General features: G+C 43.7%; 2 protein-coding genes across 3 annotated transcripts; both read left to right on the top strand.

Annotated features, from left to right (window-relative positions):
• The first annotated feature begins 910 nt into the window (after positions 1–910).
• Positions 911–12080, top strand: RBBP5 (RB binding protein 5, histone lysine methyltransferase complex subunit). Of its 2 annotated transcripts, none has more exons than XM_052814457.1 (14): positions 911–1120; positions 1315–1340; positions 1462–1634; positions 2073–2213; positions 2707–2869; positions 3331–3440; positions 3619–3738; positions 4030–4183; positions 4295–4366; positions 4969–5086; positions 5885–5954; positions 6069–6298; positions 6616–6810; positions 10219–12080. In XM_052814457.1, the coding sequence occupies exons 1-14, from the start codon at positions 1102–1104 to the stop codon at positions 10242–10244; spliced, it is 1617 nt and encodes a 538-aa protein (XP_052670417.1). In that variant the 5' UTR covers positions 911–1101; the 3' UTR covers positions 10245–12080. The 2 variants fall into 2 exon arrangements, with proteins under 2 accessions (XP_052670417.1, XP_052670416.1); XM_052814456.1 differs by having other exon boundaries at positions 913–1120; positions 10216–12080.
• A 139-nt stretch (positions 12081–12219) lies between these two features.
• Positions 12220–15434, top strand: TMEM81 (transmembrane protein 81). The gene has a single exon (XM_052814458.1). It carries the CDS (start codon positions 13734–13736, stop codon positions 14520–14522), a length of 789 nt encoding a protein of 262 aa, XP_052670418.1. The 5' UTR covers positions 12220–13733; the 3' UTR covers positions 14523–15434.
• Positions 15435–19787: the final 4353 nt, after the last annotated feature.

Genomic DNA, 19787 nt, shown 5'->3' with positions numbered 1-19787 from the left:
ACACCACGCTTAGCGGGACGAGCTGGGGGAAAATGCACTCGCTCCGTATGGGATGAGGAATGGTCTGGAGGGCTGCGGCAGCCTGATCCTACTTTTGCTGTGTCTTGAAGCACCGGATACTTACCTTAATTCATAGGATTGTTCCTTACACTAAATGCTTTCTTTTAGGACTGAGAAGCAGGCACGGTGTTTACCTGGAAGGGAGCTGGGTGGGCTCTCCCCACATCCCACCCTGGGAGGCTGGGCTGCACTGGTGCGGTGTTTGGGGAAGGGGACCACTAAAAGTTACACAAGTAATTTTTTTTTTTTTTTTTTTCCTAAAGCATAACTGTCCTTTTCAGGAGAAAGCTGCCCTTTATCTGCTTCAAACTCCCACGAGGCTTAAAAATAAAATAGCACTACGTGTTCTTACAGTGGCTTTGCCTGCTTGGCCGGGGAGCAGGGCCCCGCCTGGCCCGTGTAACGGCGTTACAGGAAAATGTAACCACCTTACCGAGCGCGTACCAAAAAGTGCAATAACCGGAACGACCGAGCTCAACTGTTGTATTTTATCATTATTATTGTTATGGGGTTTTATTTTAATTTTTTTTTGTATCTGACCCGTGCCGTACTAACCACTCTCCTTCCCCTACGCTCCGTGTGTTGTCAGAGACGCGACTGTGAGTTCAGCCTTCGCCTACCGGGCGCTGCACAATAAAAAAAAAAAAAAAACCAACCCCAAAACCGCTGTGAACGATCGTTCGCCGCCGCTCCCGCTGTTTCTTCCACCGCCCCCGGAACCTTCGGCTCTGCGGCCGCGGGACCCGCCCGGAACCTTCCGCGCGCAGGCGCCGGGCTGCCCGTGGCTCTGCCTGAACCCCGCCGCGCTACCGAGCCCCACCGCCGCGGGGTGAGGGGGACGGCGCTGGGTCCGGCGATCGGGGTTCGGGTCGTCAACGGGTTGCGAGTTGCCGGTGGGTCGCGGGGCTGTAGGTGGAAGGGAGCGGGTGGGGGGATTCGTTAAGGCGAACGCCCGGGCGGCGCAGCGCAAGCTTAGGCCCCCCCTTCCCCTCAGCGGGGTCCTTCGGCGACGGGGACGGAGGGAGCGGGACGGCGGCCGCGATGAACCTGGAGCTGCTCGGTGGGTCCGGGCCGCGGGGACCGGGCCGGGGGCGGAGAGGGGCGGCCGAGCCGGGCCGGGAGCCCGTCTGCGGGCGGGTATCGATCCGCCTCCCCGCCGGCGGAGGAGCGTGAACGGGGCGCGTTCAGGCGGAGCGGGCCGCGGGGTCGCCGGGCTCGCCTCACTCTAAACGCCGTCTTTACCTTTCGTTGCAGAGTCCTTCGGCCAGAACTACCCCGAGGTAAACGTCCTCCCCGCCCCGCGGGGCTACCCCCGTCCCGCCGGCTGCTGCGAGCGGCTCGGCGGCCGGGCGGGACGGCGGCGGCGGCCTGACCGCCCCCTCCGCTGCCCTCTCCCCGCAGGAGGCCGATGGCACGCTGGACTGCATCAGCATGGCCCTGACCTGCACCTTCAATCGCTGGGGCACGCTGCTGGCCGTGGGCTGCAACGACGGGCGCATCGTCATCTGGGACTTCCTCACCAGGGGCATCGCCAAAATCATAAGCGCTCACATTCACCCCGTCTGCTCGTTATGGTGAGAAAACGCTCGGGGTTTTGTTGGGTTTTTTTTGTTTGTTTTTTGTTTTTTTTTTTGCTCGGGGCAACCGAATTCAACCTTTAGCGGTAATTGAGCTCATAGCTTACGCACCAGGTGTGAAAGGCTGTTCTCGTTCTTGTTAGAGGTTGTCCGTGCCTGTGTTTGCTGAGCGTCGGGTGTGCTGATGCCCTGACGGCTCTTAACACCTGGGCGTGTTGATCGCTGAAATGCCAGCCCGCTGCGGGCTGCTCAGCTACGTTTCAGGATAGTTTTCTTTAAGAGAGTTTGGAAGCGTGTTATGGCTATTAAGTTTCTGGATGTTAGGTTATTTTTCACGCTGACAGATTTACATCCGAGTCTGATAATTTTAAGCTGTAGGCACGTCTTATGCATTTAAGGAGTAACTTTTACTTGAACCGTCTCTCGTTACTGTAGCTGGAGTCGAGATGGTCACAAACTGGTGAGTGCTTCAACCGATAACATTGTGTCGCAATGGGATGTGCTCTCCGGAGACTGCGACCAGAGATTTCGATTTCCTTCGCCTATCTTGAAAGTTCAGTACCACCCTCGAGACCAGTAAGTCCTGTGGAAAAAGGGTGGAATGCTCTCGTTTTGGTAGAACTGCTCTTATTTTGGTAGAACTAATGATTATTCAAATGCTTTTACTGCAGTTTGCAAAGTGATTTTCCCAAATCGGATAGATGGTTTTGGCGTATTATCTTGTGATTAGGACCCTAACTGGATCTGTTGTGGCTCTTTTTGTTATGAAAATATCAGTGCGGGAGGAGAGGAAACAAGGGAATGATTCTTGGACATGTGTGTAGAAATGTCTTACTGAGCTTACAAGTTACTGCATAAACTTGGAGAAGCTTCCAGAGAAAGAAAGGAAGTTAAAGCACACACCAGCTTAATGTCATTTTGTGATTAAAGTAACAAAGACAAAATAAGATAATAAAAATACAGCGGTATTCTGTATTTCTTGATATAGATTGGGATTTTTTTCTGCATCTAAATGTGGAAATTCTTTTCCAGAGAAGAAACTACTACCTCTTATTTTTCTGCTTTGCAGAAACAGAGTTTTGGTTTGTCCCATGAAGTCGGCGCCAGTGATGCTAACGCTGTCAGACTCCAAACATGTTGTCCTACCTGTGGATGATGATTCTGATCTCAATGTTGTGGCCTCCTTTGACAGGCGAGGGGAATACATTTATACGGGCAATGCCAAGGGGAAGGTGAGACTTGCAGGCGGCACTGGATGCAATAGCTTAGATTGCTTCCTGCTTTTATCAAGATGCTTAACGTTTCTGGGTTGCGTTCTTTGTTTTAATATACAAATTAAGCTTCCTGAACGTCTCCTGAATAATTGATATTGCATTGATATGATCTTCTGAATAAAGCATCGCGTTTTATCTTTGAAGATCTCTAGACTATAATCTTTGTCTGAATTAGGTCTTTGTGTTGCTGTTGTCTTTGACTGTGTTTGTTGGATCCTTGTCCAGTGTAAATAAGCCAATGTTTATGTCGCAGAACTGTCACAGAAACTGTAGTGGAACTACAGTTGCAGAATCCCAACTATTCCTGTGTAGATTGCTGAAGCTTCTGTTGTCAGGGTTAGTAGTTGATGTTAAAGGTACCAAGAGGGGAATGAGTTATAATGAAGATGCTGATTGCTTTCTGTCTCCTTAATCTTCAGATCTTGGTCTTAAAAACAGACACTCAGGATCTTGTTGCTTCCTTCAGAGTGACAACTGGAACCAGCAACACCACAGCTATTAAATCGATTGAATTTGCTCGGAAAGGAAGGTGAGTTACTTCATCTATCAAGTGGTATCTTTAAGGAAATAAAAAGAATCAGAATATGTTCCATGAAAGAATTGTGGGGGTTTTTCAGACCTTGTATGCTCTGTCAATCTACCCTATGGTTTTCAATTAATCTTTAGTCTTTTAATGCAATGCATGTTCTGTGCCCTCCTTTCTACAGCTGCTTTTTAATAAACACAGCAGACCGGATAATCAGGGTCTACGATGGCCGTGAAATTCTAACTTGTGGACGAGATGGGGAGCCTGAACCGATGCAGAAGCTGCAGGATTTAGTGAACCGGTAAGAGGCAGTAGAATGGCTGGTCAGCCTCACTTGAAAAGGTGAGGTTTGTGTGCTCGGCACTAATGGGAGTCTCTGGATGAAGGGTAGTTTGGTATCTTACTCAGCGTAATGGACAGATATTTTAATTTGAAACCTGTCTGTCACAATTTGATTTGAAGTTTAACTATTATTTGTGGTTGGGAGTGTGTAAGACCTCAATCTGAAGAACAAGCCCACTCCGCAGTCCTCCGACGTCCATGCTCTGCTGTTGTTTAACCGTTTAACTTGTGATGTTGTCTTTGCACGCAGGACACCATGGAAGAAGTGCTGTTTCTCTGGTGATGGTGAATATATAGTGGCAGGTTCAGCACGACAGCATGCCCTGTACATTTGGGAGAAGAGTATTGGAAACCTAGTGAAAATCCTCCACGGGACCAGAGGAGAGCTACTCTTGGATGTAGCAGTAAGAAAACTGTCTGCTATTACTATGTTTCTTGTTGTTTTGAAAACTAACCTTTCTTAATTCCATTTACCAATGAAGTTCCTCCTCTTTTTCTCTTTCAAATAAATCTAGTGGCATCCTGTCCGACCGATCATAGCTTCTATTTCAAGTGGTGTTGTATCAATATGGGCTCAGAATCAAGTGGTAAGTGTTTTAGATGGTTTCCTTAAGAGGATTCCCCAGTGGTCTCCGTCCTAGTAGACTGTATGGTTGCATGTTGAAATCCTTTATTAAATCCCCATTCAGCAAGCTTTTTAGGTTCACCTGCCTAACTTGACATATGTTTACCATCTTGTTGAATGTGAGGAGGGTACTCATACTTCAGCCGCTGAACTAGTTAAGCTTTGCATTAATTCTTAAATATCATCACAGGGACATTTTATGTGGGAATGGTGTCCTTCTGAATGTGGTGTTTAAGCATGGGAAATCTGAGTGAGCGAGCGAGCCAAAACTGAAGTGGCTAAATGTGAACACACAGCTTTGTTTTATGACGTACATTGCAATGTTTAAGGAATACTACAATGTTGTATTTTCAGTAGGAACTAACTTGTGCAGTTCCTAATTTGCTGTATGACTGTGGACCTAAATGAGGCTTGATTTTTTTGTTTGTTTGTTTGGGTTATTTTTGTGATCTTGTGTGTGGCTTGCGGGATTTTAATGCAGAATGAGATTGTAATTGCACGAGTCCTCACTACAGCTGCTGTTCCTTTGCATAAGTTAAAAATTGTTCTGAATTTGTGGTTTAGGAAAACTGGAGTGCCTTTGCACCTGACTTCAAAGAGCTGGATGAAAATGTAGAATATGAAGAGAGAGAGTCAGAATTTGACATTGAAGATGAAGATAAGAGTGAACCAGAACAGACAGGTACTGCTTAAAGTGGGTTTCTATGTAGCAAATAGTTGGTAGTCTGACTACATGACCATAGTAAAAATTAAAACTAGTGGTCATGGTAGTATACATGGGTATTAAATGACAAAACAGGAATGGATAAATGAAGATGTACGAACTAACACAATCAATATGATTCCTGCCAATTGACGTGCAACATTTTTTAGAAATGTCTCCCCTCTCCAATGCATGTTTGAGCAGAAGGCAGCAGCAAATAGACAGCTAACATTGTACAGGCTTGCTCTCAACAGCGGCAGTGCTGAATTTGAATCAGTAGCAGTGCAACCTGGCCACTTGGTGGTGCCAAAAAATTGTGTACTGTGAAAGGCTATGGTTAAGCTATGGAAAGAAATAAGGATTATTCCCAGCATACCACAGAGCTCTCCTCATTACCAGGCTTTGCAGCACTTCTCATATTTAGATTAATTGTTGTTTAGCAGTTTCTAATATTTAAGTGTAATGTTGGCTTGTGGGAATTAAGCATTAAAATAAATTTAATTAGATTCAGAACTAGTTTAGTGAAAACAACAAAACATTTAGAAGATTCTAAATCTTTTATGTAGCTTTATTACTGGTGTTTTATAACAATAGGTCTGTATGAGAACATAGAAAAATAAGAACCTGATGGATTTAAGAGGAGATATTTTAGGTTTGTTTTCTGCTTTAATTCTCACTTCTGCATGCTTAGACATTTAAGCAGTCAGTCCCATTCTTTCTAAGTAATTTGGCCTTTTCCTTACTGTCTTTAATTTGTCTTTTTTCCCTGGTTCTCAGGTGCTGATGCTGCAGAAGATGAAGAAGTGGATGTAACTAGTGTGGATCCCATTGCTGCCTTCTGTAGCAGGTGAAAGAATATATTGTTTAAAGTATGAATACAAAATGTATCGCTAATATTCCCTGTCTAATATGTTATAATAACCCCTGGTTTTAAATGAAAGCAAATTTTTTTCCTTCACAGTGATGAAGAACTGGAGGACTCCAAGGCTTTGCTTTACTTACCCATTGCTCCTGAAGTTGAAGATCCAGAAGAAAACCCCTATGGACCTCCACCAGATGCGGTTCAGAGTTCTTTAACTGATGAGGGAATAGGATCCGAGAAGAAGAGGCAGTCCTCCTCTGATGGACCTCAGGCACCAAAGAAGAAGCCCAAAACCACCAACATTGAACTACAAGGAGTACCTAATGATGGTGCGTAGAAGCTGCCATTGTTTTAGTGCCTATTCTGCATCTGAGATGGTTTTTAGCTTTGCCTTAACTTTGTCTGAAGACCAGAAGTTCAGAAGGTCACTCCCTAATTTTCTCCTTCCTTTGAAGTCACTTCTTACAGCAGTTATTAGTAGCCACCAACTCTGCAAATCTGCTGGCATTTTGCAAGCTAGGAATGAGTAAAGGCATCCTGAAACTGTAATTTTTAATGCTGTTTGTATTTAACACTAAGGGCTGTATGTGCTGATACAAGCATCTTAAGGGATAACTCACTTTGGTAACACATTGTCTCTCCACAGAAGTCCATCCGCTGCTGGGTGTGAAGGGAGATGGTAAATCCAAGAAGAAGCAAGCAGGCAGGCCTAAAGGATCAAAAGGTAAAGACAAAGATTCTCCATTTAAACCGAAACTCTACAAAGGGGACAGAGGTGCTTTACCTCTGGAAGGAGCAGCGAAGGGTAAAGTGCAGGCGGAGCTGGGACAGCCTTTGACAGGTAAGGAACCCAGCGTGAGCGTTGTTGGCTTGCTTGGTGGCCTTGCTTTGTACAGACCCTGAATTAATATAGTCATAGCGTTTTATCTTCCCAGATGGCACTTGCTTACTAAATGTTTAGCTGCTGTCAAGGATAGGCAAAATTTTACATTTTTTTTAAGTGGGAGTGCTTTCAGTATTTGTAATAAAACTGATATCCATGCCTGTGTTATTGCATATAAAGAGCATGTAGGGTTTTTAATAGAGATTGAGCACCATTTCAAAAGCAAAATGTCTTTTGATAACTTGAATCTTTTCAATAACTTCTATCAATTCTTACATAAACAGTAACAATGTTTGGTTTTGGTGGGTTGATTTTGAGGGGGGAAAATGTGAATAGTGAAGGATTCTGAAGCTGAATTTGATACTTTGTGCCATCAATACTAGGCAGAGTGATGAAGAACAGAAAAGTTCTGTAGGCAGAATTAGGAAATGGAGCATCGACAATGGTCCGCTTGATAAATGACCCCTGAGATAAAATTCAGGGGCTGAATTTTCTATTCCTAGTTATACAGCAGCCTTCGTTAAATTCCAGAAAGTACAGTTGCTGTAAATGAGGATAGGTTTTCGTGGACTTTTCTCCCCCCCTTTTCTTTTTTTAGTCATATTTTGTTGGTTGTGTACTAAAACAGGGCTGTTGCAGTCAGCTTTTCCGGGTCTAGAGTTAGTCTCAGAGGGACCAAGTGTTTCCCATCTGTCTCATTTGCTATTTCACCTTCTTATTTGGGAAAAGTTCATTCAAGCGCAGTAAAGAAAGCACATGATTGGATTAAGTGATGTGAACTCCTTTTTTTTTTTTTTTTTTTTTTTCTTTAGATTGTAATGAAGAACCCAGGGTTGATATATAAACAGTTTCAAAGACACAATGTAATTGATCTATCAAATTTTGCATTTCCTTGAATCAGCAGCTGCTGCTGTGGATTTTAGACTGTACGGAAGTGATTTTATTCCCCACCCCCCCCTTCCTTCCCTCACTGCTGGTCCTATGCTACCCACCTTGCTCATTGTCCTTCCTGCTCAGCTCCTGTTATGTTGCTTGTACTAGTACTGATAATTGCTATTTGCTGAGAAAGGGAATGGGATAAAGGAAACTTAGTCTATACATGGAAAAACATGGTGGATGTTTTCTGGGCTTCTATTTAATCCTTTCATGCTGCACCTTGCAAAATCTAGAAATTAAACAGATAGACAAGAATATCCTTAGACCTTGTTTGTAGCCTGGGAGGTACTGCTTAGCTTCTAGTGTCAGATTTGCCGGACAGGCTGATTCTCTTTTGACTTTTCAAGTCATTAGGGGGCATCCAGTATGTTTTAATGTATGATAGTAAGGAATTGCTGGATTGTGTGGATCCTCAGGTGTCTTTGCTGGCATCTGTTACACATCCTGACCGCTCTGTTGTACCATGCTGGATGGACAAGACCGGTTTGAAGACCAAATGAGTGTAACCGTTAGTTTTATCAGCAGGCCTGTTGATTGCTTTCTTTTATTGTGCTGCTAATTAACATGACCATATGCAAAAGGATATAAATGAGAAAGGATCGTGCACTGGAAACTTAACAATGTGGCTTCCAAAACAAATTTCAGTCATCACTTGCTTCAAAAAAAAAAAAAAGCTGGATATTTTGACTTTTCCATGTTTAAGTGGCTGTATAAGCAGTCTGTTTTCAGAGAAGTAGTTTTAATAGCAAGTATTTTTGTTCAACTTTTTCAAGGTATGTTTATGGAACTTTGTTATCAACTTGTTTTACTAATTTGCTTGATCTACATTTGCAGACAGATGTCAGTGTACTTTCTTCTTGCAGCTTGTGATCACTATTGCATTGGTCTGTTCTGAGAGCTGGGAAAATAATACTCCCATTTCCTCTAATGTTTCAAATGAAGCAACATTCTAGACAGACTCCTTTCTTGTTTTTTTTATAGATCCTTGCAAAGCCGTATTTGGGAGGATTTTTGTGTGGTTTTGTTTGTAATGCTTTCATGCAGTTGTTATAGCCTGACTTGCTATAAAAGACAACAGTGGAATTTTACTGCTGCTAAGCTTGGGATGTGCATACCTGTGCCAGTACGGTTAGCTTTGGTTTTTGGACACTGTAGAATGGAAATTTTCTTTTCTTACAAACAAATGGGTTTAGACCCAAGTTCCCTGCTTACTTTGCCCATCTATCAGAGATGGTAGAGCTTTCTAAAATTTACTTTTAGTTTTTGCTGCCTGTGAGCACTTTAAGGTGTTTTTCCATGGTGGCATTCTTTAGCTTGATTGAGATATAGGCAAATAATCAATACTGCTATGATGGACTGCTGTCTCTCATTAGGACCTGTTATTGCGCTCCCTCCTACAGTACTGTTGACTTAAGAGAATCTAATAGATCCATGCAGTAGATCTCAGTAGACAGTGTTGGAAGTGTCTATATGAGTCATGTTATGAGAAGAACAGATTGTCCACTGCAAGAAACTGTCACTTGGATCTTTCCAAACTCACAGTAGTCTTTTACTCCATGAAATTCATGTCTGTCTTCCTTTGTTCTCTTTACGGCTTGCACTTAGAATCCTATTTTGGGCAGCCAGTTTTTTCTTGGGGTTGCCGGTGTTCCACCACACCGCAAATACACACTTCCAAATTCAAATGGCCACCTGCCTGGGATCCTGGAGCCAGACTGCCTTTTCTGTCTCTTGTGCCTGAAGCTGTTAACTCTGCTAGTTCCTTGTGCTGTTGCTTTCTGAAGTAACTAACTAGTCGCTAAAACAGTCACACAGCAAGCATTTCTCCTCTGGAAACTGTTTGCTGATATGCCATAATACAGTGTCTTTCTGCATGCTGCATGGCTGGAACTTGGAGCCTCGCGCAAGTGCGTCTGTGTCACTGTACTGTGCAGTCTGGCAGTAAATGTCTTATTCTTAAAGCTATGTCAAAATCAGGTTTCAGTATAAACAAACTGAGAAGCTCGATCTATTTTATAGTTTTAGAATAAAATCTTACAGCAATCTGGTTTAACCCAGACTTAGGTGGAACTTGTTGTTTTCAGTTGTCCTTTGCTCTGAGATTTTTGGGATTGTTGAATCAAAAAATTGTACACCAGGTAAGTTTGCTTGCAACTTTTGGAGTAAAAGCTCAGAGTTCCTTAGCCACCTTGTCCATGCCTGTGCACGTGATCTCAAATACAAATGCAGAAATACTGTAGATCTTAATTTGTCGTAGATAGTATCTTGTTGATTATATCTCATTCTGAAAAGAATGGCTTTATCTAGAAAATCTTGTTCTCTCTCATTTTTTTTCTGGAAATGCTACCGTATTTGGTGGTCTCTGCTTTCTGGTAACATCTGTTTGAGTCTGGTTACTTACTTTTCACCTGTCTTTGATCTCTTTAGCAGGTGGTGCAATCTCAGAATTGTTATGAAGACATTCTTCTCTATCTTCCTGTATTCTTTCCTATATTGACACCATAATGTGGAAAATAGATGAAATGCTCAGTCAGAGTGGACTGACTAATACAGCAGACTGATTGTTCATGGATTCAGGGAGTGACTTTTGTAAGAAATGAATATGGAAGAGGAAACGGCCTTCATTCCTCCTTAACTGCCTCTTCATCGAACAGTGTAAGATGCTGACTCTCAGGTCATGTGATTTGCAAAGAGACTAATTGGACTGCCTTTGTGTTGACATATATAACTATTTCTAAAGTGAGCTGGTACCCAACACTCTGCCACTCCAGATCTTATCAGCCGTTGTCTTTTAAATATTTTTTTGTTTTGTTCCTGGATTGAAGAACACCCAAAGTGTGTATTTTTATTCCTGATGCCGTATGACTGTGTATCCTGCAAACTTCCCTTTCTTTGCTGTTAATTTTCATTTCGGTGAGTTGTAAGTCCTTCTATGCCAGCTGTATTACCTTATCAGCCTTTCTGTTAGCTCAGTGTGATGTCTTCTATGCTGACATGCTTAGTGAAACACTGCTGCTGATTATGTGCCAGGTTTGATTTCATCTCAAGTGGATAGAGATCTAATGTGAAGAATCAAGACCTCCTCTGAAGTCTGCAAAGAATGAATCTTCATATTGTGAATATTTTAGACATGAAGGATGACTCTGCTTATGGGAGGGAGAAGGAACAAGTGAAAGTAGCTCTAGATAAAATACTCAGTGTATATGCTTTCTTCTAGCCTGTGATATGAAAAGCTGTGTTGGCAGTTTCTTTCTGTCCTTGCAAGTGTTTTTATTCTTTCTCTTTCCTGTGAGATTCCCTACCAGAAACAATTGGTTTCTTCCTTAGCTGGTAGGTACTGGCAGTTAGAGAAAAAACAGAACCAATATTTCTCCAAACTGAAACAGTAGTTTTTCAGTTTTTTGTCCACCCCCCCCCCCCCCCAAACTTCGGGATCAAGAATGGAAGAAAGATGAATGCTAACAGCTCATTCCCAGCCATGCTTTAACCTTTTATTCCTTGAAGATGGTTGTGATATTTTCCTTGTGGGAATGGCAAGAGACACTCTCTATCCAATACCTACAGCCTGACACCTCCCTGTGCTAGACCAACCGCCTGTTAAAAGAAAGTTTTCATTCCTAATGCCCCTTGTTTTATAGACTTTTATAGTTCCTGTGCAATTACTTCAGTTTTTCCCCAGATGTAATTATTGAGATTATCACTACGTATTTAAATTTTCAAAGTATCCTGCAGACATTAAAAACCAAGAAGAGGAGTCATAAAGAGATTTATTAATTTACAGTCGGAAGTATGCAGTAGTTGCATGAGATAGAAGCATAGGAGGAGAGGAGACATTTCAAATCAGAAGGTTTTTTGAAACTGGTATTTTCATTTCCTGCTTTGGTACAGTGGCCTGCTTCATTTAATGAAATCCATCCCCTTGCGTACGGTATTAGTTTTCTTTGTTCTTTCTGCCTGTAGGACGACTCGCATCTTTCCTGGAACATTGTTACGTCAAAACCACCCGTATGTGGTGTGGCCGATCCCACAAGCTTTAAAAGATGCAAAGGCAATGGTTCACTAGATTGTTTTAAAGCATATGATTTGCCACAGACTCCAGCCTTCATTTCTGTTAAAACTTCTCTGTACAGTGTATATGTCCTTGGTTTATTTTCTTCCATCTCTTATTTTATTTTTTGGTATCTGTAGTTTTGTACAATATTTGTCAGATACTGGCTTGATGGTAGTATATAGCAGTGATGTTAGTTTTTGTGTTTGTAAATAAAGAGGTATGTTTTATTTCCTAAAGTCAATGGGTAAGTCTTGGCTTTTCCATACAACCGTCATTGTTTATATTGTGACAATGTTTAGGAATCCTACAACACAGCTCTGGTGCAAACACAAATATATTGTGCCTTCACCACAGCTGGTGTGTTGTTGGTTGGTTTCTTTGTGTGGCACTTGGTTGATGATCTCTTTTCAAGAGAGAGGAGTAAATCTGTAGTCTAATAAAAGCCCTGTGTACCTGAGTGCAGCCTCGGCACTCTGAGACAGACATGCAAAAGGGGAGCTGAACACAAAGCATGCTGGGTGTAGAGTGCACCTCCAGGGAAATTGAATGTGGAAAATACATATACTAGATCTTCAGAAGTCTTCATTTTAAGAAATTAAGGATTGTTAGGAAGAGAAACGTGGATATTCATTAGCAGAGCTGTTGAAGAACGTGGCAATCCAAATCCTTTCTGCAATCCATAATTCAGTTGCTGGTAAGGAGACACTGATTATTGAACTGCCTTGACCATAGTTCAATTACTCCATCAAAAATAAGTAACTTTGATATTTTTTTTTTTTTTATGAAGAACTTTTTTAGTAGTGCGTTATTTTTTTGGAATGCTTGAGTACTAAGTGAATTACACTGGGATGTCTCCTCTTCAAGCATTTTGCTGCAATGGCAGCATACAAGTGGTTTCTGTTTTACAGATGCATCAGTTGAATGTGAAGATTTTGGCTTATACCTCTCTTCGGAGTCGGTGGCTGTACATGACACAGAGCACGGGGCTTAGGCTCGCAGCTCCTCTGAGTGATGCCATGAGGCCAGTGCTGTTGAATCCCTTCTGAGTCTGATAGTGGATGTCAGGAGCCTAATACGATGCTTTTATGCTGAGTCCTCATCTCGGAGGACTTGCTTTGGCTTCACACGTAGGGGAGTTCTTTGTTCTCCCTCGGAAGGTCTGGGGCCGCGTTCTGACCTGGGCAGCTGGACTGTGATGTTGGCACCGCTCCCCTGGGAACGCAGGCTCGCGGAGATGTGAGCGACTGCTGAGCCCTGCGTAAAGATGGGTATCATCAGTGATAAAATACAGTTCAGCTTCCTTTGGATGTCAGTGCCATCAGACTCTAGAGGTTGAAATCGTGTTTTCGTGATCTTGGTAATTTGAGGAGTACTTTTGGGATACATGTATATAAGACAGAACTGTGCAGGTGCTGCATAGGGAATTATGATTTCCGTATGCTCAACAGCATTATTTTAAGGGTTCCAGTAATGATTACTTACATTGCTTTATAGTTTGGTGGGAAAATTAAACTGGAACAGTACTTCTTTACAGTGGAAATTAATCTAAAACAGGACGTAAAATCTTACAGAGAAGGGAGGACTTAATCTTTTTTAAATTGTCAAATAGATCCCATTTGCTGGAATATAGTGGATTAAAACATTCTATTGCCTTGTTACAGGAACTATTCACATTCTGACCGACATAGTAATGTGTTGCATCTTCTTTAGCAGTGTTGTACTTCAAGCCTGTCTTGGAGGATTTTTCCTACTGGAAGGATTAGGTCCTGAAGATGATACTGGTGGGATTTCAGAAATACTAAGTCTGAAGATTTACAAAGAATGATTCTGTGGTTTTTTGACTACTGGATTTGCGTGGCTTTAGAAAGTAGCATGTCTGATTGATAACCCCAATATGAAGACCTTGGGGAACAGCCACATCCTTGGGATATTACCTTGTGCTTTCTATCTGCCATTGGTAGTTTCCTTTGAAAAAGTTACCATCCCAGCAGAGCTGAAGTCAGTTGTAGCGAAAATTGCAGTCAACACCACATCGTGCAGTGTCACCTGTGGGCTGGGCTTCAAACTGGAGGAGATGTGCGAGATTACTCCCGCCGGAGAGAGGAGGAATTGTACCTTGCACAGGTCCGACTGCCTGACCAGCTGGGTTTGTGGCTTACTCCACTTCACCATCCCCGTGGGCAAACCCTTCCAGTTCAGCTGCATGACCTCGGACGCAGTTGGCTTTAGTAGCCGAGCCTATAGCTATAGGTGGAGGCTTGCCCAAGGCCTTATCACGACAAATAATGTACTGTTCAAACCTTTCAAAAACCCCAATTCTGTCATCAGATTTTCCCCTACTAGGGAGTCTGATGCAGGGACTTACCGATGCGATGTGCAGTTGTTGAAGACATTCAAAGTCATCAAGAGGGTCTACTTTGGGGTCAGAGTGATCCGAAGTGACTTAGTGGATCTGAACTTTCAAAAATCCTTGACTTGGGAACAGAAGTTAGCAGCAAATGAGGTGGAAGGAAACACAGAAAACAGCACCTATGAAGAAGTGCAAGAACAGCAGCACTTTTGGCAAGGAGAATTGTTTTATGAATGCTTGGTAGGAGTTGGAAGCGGAGTGATGGGGGGTATCTTGGTGAGCATGGCACTCTGCTTCTTGCAGAAGATTTTGAGAAGGAGAGCTGCAGAGTAATGAACTGAGATTTAATACAATTTCTTGTCTCTGTCTCTTTATTAGTATTGATGCAGTATTTCACGGCAAAGTTTGTAATTTTTTTTTCTGGCTGACAGAGTTTATTACCAAATACTTTCTTAAGCTTTGGAGTCTGATAAGTTAGTACAGGACTGTAGAGACAGAGCTTGAGTCTTAATGGAATAGTGCAGACAGTAGCTCCAGATGGGGCAAGGCAGTTTGGCTCCACATTGTGTGAAAGGATGGTCTAGAATGGTCCAGACAGGAGTTAGAGGACACTGAGCCACAGAAAACTGCTCACTGCTAATTACCTTGCTCTGCTCCTCTAATAGGCCTTTATTTTACCTCTAGGTGTTTGAGGTTTTTTTTATTTAGCTAATAACTTGCGATCCTTATTCCTGTCTTAATTCCTTGAATTTCTTCTGCCTTGCTGAGAACTCTGTGGTGATGTGAGCTGACACAGATCGCTGTTTGGTAGATGGTGTTTCTCCAGCACGAGGTGCAAAGAAGTAAGGATGCTTTCGAGGTGGGCTTACAAACCAAGTTTCCTGGCTGGCTGGCGTCCTTTCCATCAGATCCAAGTGGTCTGGTCTCAGTAGCTGTGGGGCAGTGTGGGGATGAGGGGTGGACCACTACTGTCTGCTTCCTCTAGAAAGATTTAGCGCCTTCTACTAGAGCCTGCAAAACTGTGAAATATCTTCAAGTGATTGCTTGGAGCTTGCCCTGTTTCCTTTGTAGTGTAGAATAGCGAAGGAGGGAGCATTGGGTAGCACAAGCAAATCTTCAATTTGAGCACTGCTGCTTAGGAACATAACTGGGTGGTTTTTAATCATCACTCGGAGCTGAGCTCATTCCTAAAATCTTTAAAGGGGGAGGAAGGGAAGAGTTCAGTGGGCTTGTGGATCTTTCATTTTTCCTGGTTATTAATAAGTATAAAACATGCAGCAACTCTGTGGGGAGTATTGTTTCCCCCTTGGTAGCAGAATCCACAGAGGGACCTATTAAGTGGCTTCTCTTTCTACTTCTGTCTCTTATTTTACAGTAAACAACTATATTTACTAAGTGTGTTTTTTTTTTTTTTCTGCTGTGAACTAAAGTACAGGAATGCATAGCACACCCAATTCTGTGGAAAATAATGATACGACTCTAATATTAAAGATTGAAGCATACTATTATTTTTTCTTTTTACCAGAACAACAACAAAATGCTTTAATATAGAAAGAGTTGGATATGGAGGTAAATACCTTATTTGCAGAGAATCCTGTACAAAAAAATCAGACTGAAATGTAGTGAGCCAAATCTTCATGTTCAGTGAAGTAGGCAATACGTGTATCAGGGCAATGATCCGTGGACCCTGGGGTCGTCTAGCTGTATTTGAGTGGAGAAGCAAGCCTGTCATCAGGCTTGAATTCCCAGTTTGTAGTTCTACTGCATTCCCTCTTTCTGCAGGGAGACTTTAATGGGCACAATGACCAGCAGAAGTTTGGAAATATTGGAGGGAAACATTCTGCAGTGACAGAAGATGCCTTTGGGAAGATGCACTGTTCCTTCCTGATGCCTGGGGTGACCCTCTGGGAAGGGACAGGAGGGTTGCTACACAGTTGTGACAGACAACAAGGGACTGTATGTCCTTCTTCCATCTGGCAATCTGGTCCTGTGGCTCAGGAGCTCCTGAATGGTGATCCAGTTGTCCAAGATTTTCTTGCTTCTGTTCTTCATCAGTTTCCTCTGACTCAGCTCCACGATACTGAAGTTTCTCCTGTGCTCAGTGCTGGCTTTGTCTTCACTCAGCTGGTCCCTGTGGCTCTGCACTGCTTTTCTCTGTTTCTATTCCTTGGCTGGGAGCATGTGCTGCTTTCTCTGAGCCTTATTCCAGTATTTCCCAGTCTTCATCTCGCTGAGGGTGTCCTCATCTGCGGTCTGTCCGCTTTGTTCTTCTGCACTTCTCGAGGCCCTGTCCTTTAGCAGCCAGTTCTTGTGTTGCTTCTTCAAGGACCGCTTGCTCCTTTCACATGCCAGCCTCCATCTGTTCCTGTTATCCCCTGCTCTGCCCTCTGGGCTTTCATTGCATCGCCTTGGTTTTGCTGACATTCTGGCCGGGTCGCTTAGACACTGCAGCAGCCTTTTCCTGAAGCAAGCTCGTGTAGCTCCTGTAATGACGTGCATGATGAGGAATCATAAGCTGTTTTGAGCTGGCAGCGATGTGTGGCGGTGGGCACACATCTATGGCCTGTGCTGATGGTTCGTTCTCGCTGGCTTTATTTCTGTTCCCGCTCGCTGTGCTCTGCAGGCAGAGTTCGTCCCTGTGCTGCAGCCCTTTGTCTCTTGGGATGCTATTTTCACCAATCTGAAGGCACTTAGGGAGCCACTGGTCCTGTTTGCATTGCTTGCAGCCCCCCTCCTGGCCTCCTGACCTGTGAGGCATTTCTTGTTCCCGGGAAATGGGTCTATATTTGCTGCATCTGCTTTCCAGGAGTTCTTGAAATCTTCTGCACTCCTCTGTGCTTACGCCACAGAAACTCGAATCACTTAACTCGTCATAGGTGGGGAAGTCTGTAAGGAGTCCTCTCTGCAGATGTGCTGGCAGAGATCTGTGCTCGGACCTTCCTGGCCACGGGCTGATGCTACTCCTGCATCGGGCCCTGAATTCTCACCTGGCTGAGTGCTGGTGTCAGTAAAGCCCAGGCCACTGTCCCACTTGGGATAGAGAAATGCCTGCTTTTCATCTTCGCCTTTACTGCTTTCGCTTTGTGCCTAAAAACAAACACTCACAAGCTGTTAGATATCTTTGGGGCTATCCTCCCTGGCTGAGCATGAGTCATCTCTCTAAGCATCTTCCAACCATAAACAATGGCAGGATTTCTCTCTTGCCTTAAGGTCTCCCTGCTACTGCTGTAAACAACCTGAGATGTGGCCTTACCAAGCTCCCAGAGACACTGGAAAGAGCTGCAGGGATGGAGTAACAGCTGCTCAAACTCAACTCATCTTGATGAATAAGGGCTAATGCTTGAAAGAGAAATGCAATGAGAGCAGGGAACATGAAATCTGGTTTGGCAAACCTGATGATGTAAGCCTGAGGTGACTGAAAAAGATTTTTGTAAAGTATGGAGGCAAAATAGGATGGGATACCTTATAGTTCAACTCTTCTCTTCCTGTGGCACAGGGTGCAGAAAGTGGGTAATTAGATTCATTATTGCTGTTGCAATCTTGTGGCAGCAAGTAATCAAAGAAAGCCCTGTGGAGAAACCAAACAGAAACACAGGTCCCTCCCCAGCGCCGTGAGAGGGGCTGGCTCTGTGCTTTGGCATGCCGAGGGCCATATTTTTGTTATTGTCTGAATGGCCAAACCAAAGAGCCAGTGCTAGGCAGGAGCTAGGTTAGCCTGTTTTACTGTTAGTGGATGCAGCTGATTAGAAATCCAGCTTCAAGAGATGTTGGCTGATGTTGTGCTTTGCATGCTATGCTATTGCTGCTTTCTAGGAGACATTTCTTTACCTTGAGCAACACGTTGTACATACCCATCCAGGCAGCGATTTAAACACGATTTGCTGCAGTTCTTTTCCTTGCGGCGTTGCTCATTCCCTGCTCTGAAGTCCGTCTGAGTTGCAGCATCAGATGTTTGGGGGGGCTCGCGGGCAGACTTCTGTCTATGAACTTCCAGTGTAATCTGTTCCCCTGTGCTCTGGAGTATTTCTAGGATCTCCTGTAAGCTGGCTCTGGAGATATCTTTTCCATTAACCTGGTTAGAAGGGGAGCGGATTGCAAAATAGTCCATTCATACTTACTAATCTCATGTTTTCCTACTGCAGAATTCCTTTGCCTTGCGAAAGAGCTCCCCTATCCCTGAAGCTGGTAGCTCTACTACAGAATTAACTGCTCAGAGGCTCAGCAGTATCTCCCCAAATTGGGGAAAGGGATCCATGTAGGTAGGGCTCTTAAATTGTTTCCTCATTCTGCTGCAGAGATGGGAGATGAAATCATATCTTTGTATCTCAAGTGTGCTTATAAAATCAGTATGAAAAGAAGTTGCAGTGAACTCCATGTTTTGCATTGGTTTACTGTTAATCTGTCCTGTTGATACCTGCATTAGGTTATCTGGCTTCTTTTATCTTAAAACCTATTGTAATCAACTTCACTAAAACCACAGTGAGCCTCTTCTAAGCAGGGTGAAGCACGTTGACTCAGCCTTTTGCCCAGATTTAACACCACGGTGAGCAAACTCTGCATACAATAAGCCCTAGATTTCTGTCCTGCGAAACTCTTCTCACCCCCAGGAAATTCTTCTCTTTCCACAGCCTGTAAAAAGCAGCAGCATCAGCACCATGCACTGTGCACCCATGTTTCAGCCTCCTCAGGATCCTGCTGCCTGCCTGCCTGCATTCAGCTGGTCTAGGTCTCTCCTGTCCATGGGTGTCTTTGTGGCAGGTGCCTGTAGCGTACATCCAGCATGTGCAAAGAGCAGCCACTCTTTTTAATACATATAAGCAAAAATACAAATAGCTAATGAAAACTGAAATAGGCACTTTCTGCACACCTGATTTACAGAGCTCTTTTTGCCTACTGAACTTGAAGAAATGGGCAACTGAACTTTGTAAATGAGAGATACCCATCACGGGAGAGAGGAAGCTGTGTGCTGCTGCCTGCTCTCCTGTCCATTTTGCTGTGTGGGACAAGACCTCCTCCGGTCATGTTTGGGGCAGGCTATGGGATCCCCTCTGTGCTGAAGAACTCTCTGAATAGTGGGAACAGACATATGCTTGGTTTGGGAGCTAATGGTTAAAATCAACAAAGAGAAGCTGTCCCATCTGGAAGAGCCTCTCTGCTCTTTGTGATGTAAATGTAGGGGCTCTCATCCTGTGGGCAGCTGTGTTTTAGAAATGCAGAAGGATTACATGAAAGGTCCGGGACAATCCATTTTCTCACTGCTCAGCTGAGGAGGTCAGAGTGGGAGCCAAAAGGGTCCTTCATCTTTTTATTGTGTTCTCCCTTTTTTTTTTCCGAGGGGAGCCAGATGCCCGAAGCAGGAAAGGTTAATATTTTTTTTTAATGCTTATTTTAAGATGGAGGGCTGTGATGGACAGTGCGGCTCCAGCTATCAGAAAGGATGGGACTGGGCCTCTTACTGGCATAGCTGCTGTTTGAAATAGTACTTGCCTTGTATGCTTTTTGAGTTTTGCAGCAATCTAAAGTATGTTGGCTGATGCTTACGCTAGCAGGTCTGCTGGGTGATGGAGGGGAAGGAAGGGAGAGCACTCTGAACTGAGG

This window comes from Harpia harpyja, chromosome 19 (assembly GCF_026419915.1).
Source record: "Harpia harpyja isolate bHarHar1 chromosome 19, bHarHar1 primary haplotype, whole genome shotgun sequence".
Classification (NCBI taxonomy): domain Eukaryota; kingdom Metazoa; phylum Chordata; class Aves; order Accipitriformes; family Accipitridae; genus Harpia; species Harpia harpyja.
The sequence above is the reverse complement of the archived record's forward strand: the minus strand, read 5'-3'. Positions and strand labels throughout refer to the sequence as shown.